Genomic DNA, 13,390 nt, shown 5'->3' with positions numbered 1-13,390 from the left:
ATTCTTTCCCAAAATCCTCAAGCCCTATCATTGGTATCAGAGCTTGTTCTGATCAAGCTCCGGTGACCTGTCCATCACAATCCTTTCTTAACATACGTTCAATTCATTTATGTGAATCGATCATTGTATCGGTTGATTCACCTTCATTTTTGTTCGATTCATTTGCGATTCAACGAAATCGATTGTTCCGATTTCAATTGTCTGTAAACATTGTCGATGGCGAACACTCGACAACAAGAAATGGAGAAACAGTTGAAGGATAGTCAATTGGCGATTGGTAAGATGGAGATCATTGTACAGGATCTCCAAGCAAATTCTCAATTAGTGAGCGACAATATGCAAACAGTGGCTATGAGTGCAGAAGAAAATAAGGCAGCGGTGGCGCAGATTCAACTACAAATGCAATTAATGGTGGAAAAGTTAACAGCCTTAGAAAATAATAGAGGAATGGTTGTCAATGGAGGAAACCCAGAAACAAGATTAGCAAGGCTGGGAAGGTTAGACTTTCCCAAGTTCAATGGAGAAGACGTGGAAGGATGGATCTATAAGTGTAACCATTTCTTTGAAGTGGATCATACGCCTGAAAATCTGAAACTGAGATATGCGGTAGTTAATCTTGAAGGCAAGGCACTGCAATGGCATCAAGGGTACTTGAAGAGCAACAACTTGACTATTGATTCCATAAGTTGGGATGATTATAGAAGATCAGCAGTGGCAAGGTTCTCCAATGAACTGTTTGAAGATGCCTTAGAAGAATTAAAGAACCTGCATCAGACTGGGAGTTTGCAGGAGTATTGTGATGCTTTTGATGCTCTCTTAAACAAGGTAAATCTCTCCCAAGATCAAGCTGTTAGTCTATTTGTGGGAGGATTGAAAATGGAAATCAGGTGTTTGGTTAAAGCTTTTAAACCAAGAAACCTGAGAGAAGCTTATGCAGTGGCAAAACAGCAAGAAAATATACACAACACCCTATTTGGAACAAACTCTTTTAAGAAAAACTCAAACCAATTCAATACCCCATCATATTCTAAACCTTCAACCTCAACTTTTAAACCTCCTTCAACCATGAATGCTAACTCTCTTCCTTTGTTACCCAAACCTACCCAAGCTAACCTACCAAGAACCACTAGGAAATTATCTACAAAAGAAATGGCTGAAAAGAGAGAAAAGGGAGAGTGTTTCTGGTGTAATGAGAAGTTCACACCTACTCATGACTGCAGAAATAAAAAACTCTTCAACATTGAAATAGTGTATGAAGAAGATGACCATTCTGATGAAGGGGAAGTAGTAATTGGGTCTGAGGAGCCTCAAATCTCTATTCATGCCATCACAGGGGTACCCTCTTATTCTACCATGAAAATTGAAGGCTATATGGGAACTAGAAGGCTGTACATACTGGTTGACTCAGGGTCAACCCACAACTTCATTAGTCTGAAACTGGTAAAGAAGTTGCAATGTTTGGTACAATCTGTCTCCTCTATGAAGGTTACTGTAGCCAATGGTAACCAATTGGAATGTGGTCAGAGGTGTGTGGGGTTCAAATGGAAGATGCAGGGTATGTGGTTTCAAGCTGATATGCTTGTAATTCCATTAGATAGTTATGATATGGTGCTGGGAATAGAATGGTTGTCTAAGTTGGGAGACATTGTATGGAATTTTGCTGAGATGACCATGCAATTCAAGGTCCAAGATAGGGTGCACACATTGAAAGGAACTGAAACAAATGGAATCAAGTTGTGTTCTACTGAAACAATGAGTAGTTTGCTTAATGGAGGAGCAGGGGCAATTCAGTCACACATATTTGGCCTGCAACTGAAGAATGATGTGCAGACTGATCCATTTGGGTCCAAGGTCACTAATCCCATCACTTGTGTCAAATTGCAGTCATTATTGGAGGAATATAAAGATGGTTTTGATATTCCAACTGCATTACCTCCAAAGAGGTCTTTTGATCACAAGATAACTCTTAATAATGGGGACAAACCTGTGAACTTAAGATCTTATAGATATCAAGCCCTGCAAAAGGATATGATAGAAAAAATGACACAAGAAATGTTGGACTCAGGGGTAATCAGGAGTAGTCAAAGCTCCTTTGCAGCACCTGTGGTGTTAGTTAAGAAGAAAGATGGGTCATGGAGGCTATGTATTGATTACAGACAGCTCAATGAGGCAACCATCAAGAACAGATTTCCTATACCCCTTATTGATGAGTTACTTGAAGAATTAGGAGGGGCCACCATTTTTTCCAAATTGGATTTGAGGTCTGGCTACCATCAAATCAGAATGTATGAGCCTGACATACATAAAACAGCCTTCAGAACACATCAAGGGTTGTTTGAGTTCTTGGTAATGCCCTTTGGGCTAACCAATGCTCCTGCCACCTTTCAAGCCTTGATGAATTAAACATTCAAGGCTCAGTTGAGGAAGTTTGTGCTTGTTTTTTTTGATGACATTCTGGTGTATAGCAAAAATCAGGATCAACATGTTGAACATTTGAAACAAGTATTAGAGACTATGAGAAATCAGCAATTGTTTGCCAAGATGTCTAAGTGCAGCTTTGGGGGGCAGAAGGTAGAGTATCTTGGGCATGTCATTACAAAGGAGGGGGTGTCAACTGACCCTACTAAGATTGAAGCAGTGATGTCATGGCCTGCTCCTACTAATGTGAAGCAGTTAAGGGGATTTTTGGGCCTTTCTGGGTATTACAGAAGGTTCATTAGATCCTATGGAGTGATTGCCAAACCACTGACAGACTTGCTCAAAAAGGATGCTTTTAAATGGTCCCAAGAAGCAAATCATGCTTTCCAGCAGTTAAAAACTGCCCTATGTACTGCACCAGTATTGGCTCTACCTAATCTTTCAAAGACTTTTGTGGTAGAAACTGATGCATCTGCATTAGGAATTGGAGCTGTGTTGATGCAGGATCATCATCCTTTAGCCTTTGTCAGTAAAGCCTTGTGTCCAAGACAACAGGTATTGTCTGTCTATGATAGAGAATTACTTGCAATTTTATTTGCAATCAAGCAATGGCATTACTATTTGATCAGTGGTCATTTTGTTATCAAGACTGATCAAAAAAGTTTAAAGCATCTGCTGGATCAAAAGATAACTACACCTCTGCAACACTCCTGGATGGTCAAACTAATGAACTATGATTTTGAAATCCAGTACAAGAAAGGGGTTGATAATGTAGCTGCTGATGCATTATCTAGGTTGCAAACTGTCTCCTTATTTGAGTTGGCAGTCTCATCTTTTGAACCCTTGTTCCTTGAGAAGATTAAGCAAACTTGGCAAGGTGATCTCAACTTACAAAACATTATTCAGAATAGTGACACAGAAGGGCAAAATGGTCATTACAGCTGGAAGGGAGGCCTGTTAAAAAGAAAGAATAAGCTGGTAGTGGGAAATGAAGAAGGTGTCAAAAAAGAGTTAATTCAGTATTGCCATGAGTCATCTGTTGGGGGCCATTCAGGGATTCATGCTACCCTACAAAGACTCAAAGGTCTGTTTTATTGGAAAGGGCAGTCTAAGAATGTGAGAAATTATGTTAGAAGGTGTGATATCTGCTTACAAGCTAAATATGAGACAACAGCCTATCCTGGTCTCATACAGCCATTGCCTATTCCAACTTGTATTTTTTCTGATATAAGTATGGACTTTATCACTGCGCTACCCACTTCTAAAGGTAAAAATGCTATCTTTGTTGTGGTAGACAGACTCACCAAGTATGGCCATTTTATTGGAATGACACATCCTATTTCTGCAACTTCTGTGGCCCAGGCATTTATTGACAATGTTTACAAACTACATGGTTGGCCCTCTACCATAGTTTCTGACAGGGATTCCATCTTTTTGAGTAAGTTTTGGCAGGAATTTACCAGGCTTCAAGGCATTTCTTTAGCCATGTCTACTGCCTATCACCCTCAGAGTGATGGTCAGACTGAAGTGGTCAACAGGTGTCTTGAGACATACCTGAGATGTATGATTTTACACTATTCACATTCTTGGTACCACTGGCTTTCATTAGCAGAGTGGTGGTACAACACCAACTACCATACATCTATAAAGACCACTCCTTTCCAAGCTTTATATGGTTATGCTCCTCCAATCCATGTTCCTTATGTTCATCAAGACACAGCAGTAGCCAGCATTGATTCTGAAATGTGTTCAAGAGAGGAGGCTATAACAGTCCTGAGATCAACTCTACAGATGGCCTAAAACAGGTTAAGACAGCAAGCCAATAAGCATAGAACTGATAGAAGTTTTGCCTTGGGTTCTTGGGTGTATTTGAAACTAAGATCGTATGTGCAGACTTCATTAAGGGGTACCAATTTTTCAAAAATGTCTCCAAAGTATTATGGGCCTTATTTGATCACTCAAAAGATTGGGGAAGTGGCTTACAAACTGGACTTGCAAGAGGAGTCACAACTGCATCCTGTATTTCAGGTTTCCTTGTTGAAACCTGCTCATGGCCCTCCATCCACTATCACTCCTATTCCTCGGGCTGCAAGGTTTTCTCTTAAGCCACTAAAGGTATTGGATCATCGATTAATAAGGAAGGGAAAAAGAGGTGTTGCTCAAGTGCTGGTTCAGTGGGAAGGCCAATCTGTGTTGGAAGCTACATGGGAAGATCGTCATGAATTTGTGTTGAGGTTCCCTGATTTTGTTCTTTGAAGTTAGTGTTGCACCTTGAGGACAAGGTTCTTAATAGGAGGGGAGTATTGATATGTGTTGTAGCTTAAATGTAATAATTGTAAGTCTAGGGACTGAATGTGTCATATTGTAAAAGTTTGTAAAGTTGTTAGTGACCGTTAATAACCGTTAATAAAAGTAGTTGAGGCTGAGGAAAGGGGATCAGCTTGTTGATTGGAACTTCTTTCTCTCTTAGATTCTTTCCCAAAATCCTCAAGCCCTATCACTTTCTCTGGATGTTTTTTCTTGCAAAATTTCCTCTTTTGTTCTCTCCTTCACCTTAGTCACCGTGATTTTGTATCTTTGATTATCACCTTTCGTTTCACCTTGATTTACATCTGTGATCAAATAAGGCAAACGTTTAAGCGAGGATTTTAAAAACGAACACTTAAACCTCTTGGAGCGTATGAATTGTCGATAGTATGAATGACTTCTAGTTGAATCGTGAAACGGTTTCACGTTCAAGTCGACCCGGATGAACAATCAGATTATAACGGATGAGCCAATAAATCAAATTTTCAGAATGGGCTATAACCGAATGGGTGTAACTCCTTAAGTACTGATGAGCAAATAATAGACCAAATGATATTTCTCAAAAAATTCAAATCAGCGAATGAGCTTTCTATTATTTTTACAGTCGAACCAACGAACCCAAATGTCTCTTTAAACCGAATGGGCCTTTATTATTTGATCTGGATGTGCACAATTTCTAATGGGCCTATTCAATACCACAACTAATCCATACATTCAATTTAAACAAATACACTAATTAGCAGAATGGATCTTGCGAACAGATAGTCCTGAAGTGTTGATCTGATGAGCTTTGATATAGAAAATAGAACTTTTATTTGAACTAGTAATAATGCCCGCGCGCGTTGCGGCGCGGGTACATCGCAAACATCGAATGGATTAGCCCAAGCATTATGTGTTGCATTAACCACACGAAAATGCGTGTTTCGACGCATCCGATTGATCTTATTGTAACCTACATAAGCATTGCGATTTGATCCAAGCGTTATGTGTTGCCTTAACTACATGAAATCGAATTTGAAAAATCAGAAATGTTAATGATGATGGTTTGAATAGGTGACAGGTGGTTTTGTATGGTGGTGGCTCATAATTGTTGGAGATTGTTCATGGCAGTGGAGGCGGTTACCTTTTAGTGCTTTATGCCATAGGTTAAAAAACTTGGGGGTAGTCGGTGGCTTTTGCCACCGACTTTCACTTTTAAGAGATAGCTAATAATTTGACCCGCGTGCGTTACGGCGCGGGTACGTGTGGGATCACCTAATGTATAACGTTTTCACTAATTAAGAGAGTCGATTGCTAAAGCTGACTGAAGGCCAACCATGTCATGTTTTTCTTGTAAGTAGAAATTTATCACTACATGTATATTTAAGAAAAATCATTCAAAAAGTTGCATGAAAAATAACTGTTATGAAAGCTCCAAAGTAGTTTGTACAAGCAACTGTCATTCAATGTCTATGATATCCAAGTAATGTGAATATGTAAAGTTAAATGAATATAAAATTAGACTAAGTTGGAAACAGTGATGTAAAGTACTAACCATTCATCTTGTTTAACTTTTTTGATCGTCTTGCATGCCCTTATTAAGGGAGGAGACATTGTTTCCACATGTCTGCCACGCTAGGAGAACACAATGTAAGAAGAAGCAAGTTGACGAAGGTTGGGAGGAGTCAGTGAACGCAATGTGTGGATACCTGGTGGTGATGAACTGATGATAACAGTGATGCGTGTCTGGGAAAAGTGTATATGTTTGAGCACATCTTGAAACTACAAAATACTTCATATACACATTACTGGACAAAGATCACCCTGCGAAGGTAAAGTACCAAAATACAAATTTGACATGGTTGTAGAGTATTAAAAAAAATCAGCAGGACTTTTATTCTAGGATTCCTCATATCAACATCTAGAAATTCAACAATATGTCATCTTGAAACTACAGTAATTTCATTGCTAGCTTGTAATTATTATTCCCTTCTGCAGAAGTCATACAATTACATGTATACCATTTGATTTAGATTGTGGCTATTCCTTTGTGGAATGGAAAACCCTACAATTAAAGTTGCGGGATGTTCATCTTTGATAATTAACTAATCATCTATTTTAACTGAAAATATATTCATTTTAAATATGGATGTTAGATCTAGAATATTAAAAATGAGTTTCATAAAGATTAACAAAAACTACATTATACCAGCATCTTGAACCCCACATTAAATTTTTGGACAAATAATTCAAGATAACTAAAGGAGGTCACGCAAATGAATAGATTGCTAATTTACTCTTAATAACAAACTCTTAGGAGTAGCAAATAGCACAAACTAATACCATAAACCGAAGACGTATTACTTTTTAAAGCTTAACACCCAATATTATGCGGATAACTGATCCCACTACGAAATTTAAATCGACTATAATATTGAAAGGCATAACACAAAGAAAATCCATCAACGGGTAAAACATAAAGAACTAAGGCACACTACAAGAATAACAATTAATAGCGGCGACATCCAATATGTCGCCGCTATTGGTCCAACCGCACCCGGTGTCCCATTTTCAACGCTAGCCACACGATTGTTATCATCATCCAACGGCTGGGGTATGCCTAGATCAATAGCGGCGACAAACATAACCAATAGCGGCGACATGTTGTCGCCTCTATTGGCCCGACGAATAAAACAAGGAATCAGCGCCATTTCTTCCCTCCACCTACTTTCCCCCAAATCTTTTCACCTCCCCTTTCACCGGTGAGCAAAAAAATCGGCGCAATCTCTCCAAAATCGGCATAATCGGTTAGTTTTATGTTGATTTTTTTTGTTTATTTTGTTATATTGGTTGTTAATTTAGTGGTTCTTGGTGAATGTAGTTTATCCACCGGCCACCATCTCGTCTCCACGGCCACCACCGGCACCACCTCTTCTCCTCGTGCAAAATAAGGTTAGTTTAGGTTAGTTTATGCAAAATAAGGTTAATGTCTTCGTTCTATAATGAATTTTAAATTAAAATACTATACTGGTATGAAGATTGGAAGTATGATGGATACGCAGATTGTGGAATTGAAAGCCATAGAAATGGCGAGGTCATTTGTTTGGTTATGCACATTGAAGCTAAAGTCAAACTGGGTCAAAATATTAAAAAAAAACTGCAAAAAAATAGATCCTTGAAATGCTGCAAAAAAAATCAACAGGTGGGACCAAAATATTTAAAAAAAAATCACTTTCTAAGCTAGGATTTTGATATTATAATGCACTTATTAAGAATATGTTACTATAATAAGTAAACTGTAACTATTATAAACTTCGATTTCTTTTATCCATGCAAGTTATGTAATCTTTAAACAAGATTTATAAAAAAAAATATATATTAATTGTGTAAATTTGTTAAGATAAGCTTAACAATATCATATAGGAAAAAAACATCGAAATATTATATAGATAATACGATTACTTTATAACTAATGAGATCAGATGAGTAGATATAATACAAAAAGTTATTGTTTAGAAATGAGGATGCAATTAACCGGACAGGTGCAAATGAAAAACCAAAATATTTACAAAAAAAAAAAAAAAAAAAAAAAAAAAAAATCTTAGGGAAAAATAAAATGTAATATCTAGATTGAATATAGTTATATAGAATATTTAATTATTTAGTTGATTATTGAGTAAAAATATATAACACGATAGAATGATGATTATTGAGTAAAAATATATAACACAATAGAATGATATTTTAATGCATGTGTAATCATAATAGTTGATAGATAATCACTTTAACTAACACAAAATCTTTGAATGAAATGATGTATAATACTAAATTTATAAGGGCAAAGTTTGGTAGGTTTCTATTATATATATTGTAAGTATGTGTGCGCGTGTGTATATATATTGTATATAGTTCTAGTGAATTGATATAAAACTAAACTTATAATCACAAGAAAGTCGACCAATAGCTGCGACAAATGTCGCCGCTAATAGTCCCAAATGTCGCCGCTAAAGGTAATAGCGGCGACAAATAACCCTTTAGCGGCCAAGCTTTAGCAGCAACTCAATAGCGGCGACATGTCGCCGCTATTGGTCGACTTTCTTGTAGTGGCAGCATATACATAGCAACAATAAACACCAATGCGTAAGCTAACCGGAGAAGTGTCAATAACTCAGTTTAATTCGGTAACACAAAGATATCCTAGCCACCAATTCTTTGGCTGCCAAACTTTAAAGTGTTCACATCAAAATTCATATAGATACTATAGACTTAATAAATTCATATATTCAAGCTTCAAAGCTAGCAATCTTGCATCGATTGTACAAAAATTCATAGCAAATGATCCTTATAATCATTCAAAACTCATAGCAGAAGATATTCGTGATAATTAATTTGGAGTAACATAATGAGTCACAACAATAAGATTCGCCAATTAAAGCCACAAAGTTCATACCATCAAACGTCCAGTGACCAACACTCGGACATTGCGGCTAGCCTTCAAACCTCGTTGACAACGCTTCTCAAGCATTAGGATGTATTACCGAACCACCATCCCATTTTTGCCGCCGGCTACCACATCTTCGTCGGAAAGAGGCAATCGATAGGGGAGGCCATTGCCTCTAAATTTCTCACCGGAGTCCGCCTGAATTTAACCGCAAGTTGCATCAACCGATCAGACATCATTGACTGCGGATCTAACTGAAAAGTAACACGCAGGGGAAAGAAACTTACCGGATCTTCGTCATAACCCTAGCCTTTGCCGTAATATGTTTCTATTTTTGTCGGCGCCTGGTTCTTCGTCACAGCTACCGTCGGAACCCTAGGGGTTCATCAGAGTTTGAAGTTATTTAGAGAGAGAACGGAAACGTTGATGTTGATGGTTTTGGTGTTGTGTTGTGGCGGTGATTGGAGGAGGTGGTTGAACTCAGGGTTTTGATGAACAAAGGTAATCCAACCATCTCTGTAGAAAGTGATTTGGAGATGGTTTCATGTGAAGGCGGGACGTGGACCAATAAGACTGAAGAAGGTGGTTTGGTCGGTGACAAAAGCACCGACTTTGTGTTTTAAGATTAATGAGGACCGACCTGAAAATGGACCCCATTGAAATAAAATCCTGGGTCCGCCACTGTGAGTGGCTCGACGGTGCCGTCGTCGTGCGGCGGAGGTACGGCGGCGAAGATTGTTGTGGCGTGTGATGTGATGAAATCGCGAATGGATGTTTCGAATTCCGGCGATGGAGGATACGACGTCGTTTTGAATTAGGTGTTGAATTGTTGATGAAGTGGACCGGCGTAGATCTTGGCGGCGATGGCTCTTCGTCTCCTCTCACGTCTCTTGTTGTTCTCTCTCTCTTTCCACGACGGAAGACGGCCGGTTGAAGCGCCGCCGGTCATGGTTTGACTGCTCCGGAGACTCTGTGTGGAGTGTTTTTTTATCCAATTTGTCGAAATGAGATTGGTAAAGAGACGAATGGGGCAGTTTTGTCTTTTCGTACGGTCGGTGGCGTACGACACCGACTTTGTGATTTAAGACTAGAGATAAATAAAAGTTGATATAGAATGTACAGTGCTTGCTTAATCGACTTCCTTTTTCAATTGGCACGGATGGACCATATGCTTTTACAAATATAAATTCTGATTGGGCCAAATTGAAACCCAATAGACTTCCTCCACAATATCAATCTTCACGTGTTTATCTTGTTGGAGTTCAAAAGTATTAGACTGAAGGGAGTGGGCGACTCCCCACCCGAGTCGCCGGAGTCGCCTGGAACACCGCCCCCTTGGCGTCTTGGGTGGCGTCCCCCTCCAGCCCGTCTCCAGCAGATCGCCCCAACTTTTTCATTTCCCATGCATATATCCGTTGGCAACGGATAGTTTGGCCCAAGTTTTTTTTTTTTTTTTTTAAATACATCCCACCTTTATAAATCAATCCACGTGTTGCAAGACGCCCCACCCAGCAAGGTTGTCCCACTCCCCCTTTTTTGGTCAAAATCCTCTAATATGACGTGGCGCTACGTATCGCAAGACGCCCCATCAAAAGGATGCTCCACTCCCCTTATTCTTAAATTGTTATTGAAACTTATCAGACTATCTTGTCATTAATTGAGTGTGAATATTATTGGACCTCTTGATTTCAAATCGACAGCCACTTGTTTCAAATTCAAATCATTAAACACACACATGAACTTCCCACTTGAAATAAATCTAATTGAACCGAGTAACTTTTTATTAAATGAAAATCCACTAACATATGACAATCAAACTGGGCAACTTGGCTATAGCCGCCAATTAGACGGTATCATATTGGGTCACTTAAGAAGAAAGTTATGGTTCAAAAAAAAAAAAAACAAACAAACTGTATTCTATCGAACTGCACATGCTTTTGTTTTTCTTGAGCCACCGATAATTCTATCGAACCAAACACCCACTTTATTCAAATTCTATTGGACCGAGAAACAACTTCATATGTAGGGCTGGCAATAGGTAACCTGTAGGTAACCTGCTAAGATATGATAACAGAAAAGTATACCATGTGATTTTTTACGTTTTTAAAAATAATCAAAATTTGAAAATTAGGATCCATTATTTCTCCTTCTAGGTGCATAAAATATACATCTGTCTTATAGACATTGGATATAAAGTAGTTAAACGAGTCGTATTCATGTTTAAAATTTTTGTTGTTCGCGTTATCAGATACCTGTTAAACTTGCAAAGACACGATTTGTCAGCCCTATTCACATGCGTATTAGATGAACTTGAGTTTATTAGATCAAAACTATACTGATTTTTAATAAACGTGATTGTTTTAATTGGACCACCTTTCAAAACATAGAGAATGTTAGGAAACTTTATTTGTAAGTATTAAAGAAAAATCAATTCAGCTTGATCTATGAAGAAGATAAAGTCCTAAAGATCAAACAACAAGAAGAAACCAGATAGGACGATTGAAAAGAACAACATCTACTTCAAAGAATCAGAAGCTGGTCAAGAACAAGAGAAGATTATCAGAAAAGGCCATTCTGATGGATCCGATGATATTTATGATATTTCTGATGAAATATCATCAGTTTCTGGCAAATATGAGACTTTCTGATGATTTGTTCACCAGAATTTGATGAAGTGGTTATCAGAAATTCTGATGGAACCCCACTTGTCTAAATGCGTTCTACCCTGCCACAATAACCAAAGCAACTTGACATTATTGGATCTCATGATGACTAAGGCAACTTGATAATTGGATTCAATGAATATGTTAAGAAGCTACTTTTTGCAGGACATATACATGAATAAACAAATGTTTATTCATGCCACTGGGCTTTCTATAAATAGAAAGCTCAACAAGCAAAGGACGATGAGTTAAGTTGAGTTAAGCCAAGCATTCAATACATACAACAAAACTCCATTGTCCCTTCACCTTAGAATTACACAAGTATTCGTTTGTAATAGATAATAACCTCACAATCACCTTGTAAACCATTTTGTTTCAAAGTGATATAAACTTGAAAATTCTGTAGGTCTTGTTTCTTGAAAGTCTGATTTCTATTCCGCACACAATTTTCATAATTGTTGAAATCACTTGCCATATTACGTGAAAAGAAGTTTTTAAGTCCAACTGGGACCAACAGAGAATTTAATTGGGCCGTAATTGTTTTGATTATATGTTATTGGACCAAGCAAACAATGGGTTCGAACAATTGTGATGGCTTCGTACCAACATAAACGTGGCTTCGTACGAGGATATGAGTAACCAATCTCAATCTAGGTGGCTTCGTTCAAACATGATTACATGTGGCTTCGTACAAGACAATTGTTTAATGACTTCGTATAATCTTCGTAAGAGGCTGAATTTCTGAACAAACACAACAACCAAAGTGGCTTCGAACCAATTGAATGTAGCTTCGTTCGAAGATGTACACCAAGTTCTGGCTTTGTACCAATAAAACAAATGTGATTTTGTGGCTTCTTACGAAGCTACAGCTTCGAACCAAAAGATCAGCGAACATCTTCATTTTTCGATCAGATTTTTTTTCGATAAATTGAACCATTAAATCTTCGATATTCGTTTTGAAACTTTGTAGGGTTAATCAAAATCGTTTTTCGCACGTTATATAAAAAAAAATCAAGTGTTTTTATGTCACGGCCCCCGACCCGGTTTTACCCGTTTCAGGAGCCGCGAGACAGAAATCCCGTGATATTTAATTATGTGATTTTATTTAGCAGCGGAAGTTTATCGTCAGGATCGTTTTAAAGCTAAAAACTTTTCCCGATTATTTTATTTTACAATTCGGGATAAAACCCCGATAATTTACAATAACAAGATTTTACTGAAATATCTTTTATTTTTACAAAACATATTTCTTTATATTTATTTTATAATGAGCCACTACTTTAAGCCTGCACTGCTTCCCAGCACTTTTCCTGAATTACAATAGATCACCTGAAACATGTTTGAAAAAGATTTTGTCAGCGGGGAAATACTGAGAGAATCATTCAGTTTACTAAAAACGACACATTTATTATAATTGACAGTATTAAGAGTTTTTACATATGTTTATTACCAACCAACTACCCACAGTATTTGTCACTCGACCGTATCTGTGACTGTGGTCATATCACCATTGGCTGCCCCAATGAATGACGTATATCACTTAAATTTAGGTTCGCCCACCTAATGTGATTAAAACTGTAGT

General features: G+C 37.8%; 1 protein-coding gene and 1 long non-coding RNA gene across 4 annotated transcripts; one reads left to right on the top strand and one right to left on the bottom strand.

Annotated features, from left to right (window-relative positions):
• The first annotated feature begins 216 nt into the window (after positions 1-216).
• LOC110876170 lies at positions 217-2,403 on the top strand. The gene has a single exon (XM_022124347.1). The coding sequence runs from the start codon at positions 217-219 to the stop codon at positions 2,401-2,403; it is 2,187 nt and encodes a 728-aa protein (XP_021980039.1).
• Positions 2,404-6,099: 3,696 nt separating this feature from the next.
• LOC110878292 lies at positions 6,100-10,294 on the bottom strand. 3 transcript variants are annotated; one of them, XR_004867022.1, is made up of 4 exons: positions 9,433-10,233; positions 9,155-9,343; positions 6,414-6,528; positions 6,101-6,331 (listed from the first exon to the last, which is right to left on the bottom strand). It is a non-coding gene; the product is annotated as an uncharacterized LOC110878292 (long non-coding RNA). The 3 variants fall into 3 exon arrangements; XR_004867021.1 differs by having other exon boundaries at positions 6,100-6,528; positions 9,433-10,230; XR_002557803.2 differs by lacking the exons at positions 6,101-6,331; positions 6,414-6,528 and having other exon boundaries at positions 9,022-9,343; positions 9,433-10,294.
• Between the last annotated feature and the right edge of the window lie 3,096 nt (positions 10,295-13,390).

This window comes from Helianthus annuus, chromosome 9 (genome assembly GCF_002127325.2).
Source record: "Helianthus annuus cultivar XRQ/B chromosome 9, HanXRQr2.0-SUNRISE, whole genome shotgun sequence".
Lineage (NCBI taxonomy): Eukaryota > Viridiplantae > Streptophyta > Magnoliopsida > Asterales > Asteraceae > Helianthus > Helianthus annuus.
Note: the sequence above shows the minus strand (reverse complement) of the source record. Positions and strands in the feature narration are given on the sequence as shown.

Excerpts from the sequence above, each read along its gene's own strand:
- LOC110876170 (XM_022124347.1), top strand. The coding sequence starts at position 217 with ATGGCGAACACTCGACAACAAGAAATGGAGAAACAGTTGAAGGATAGT.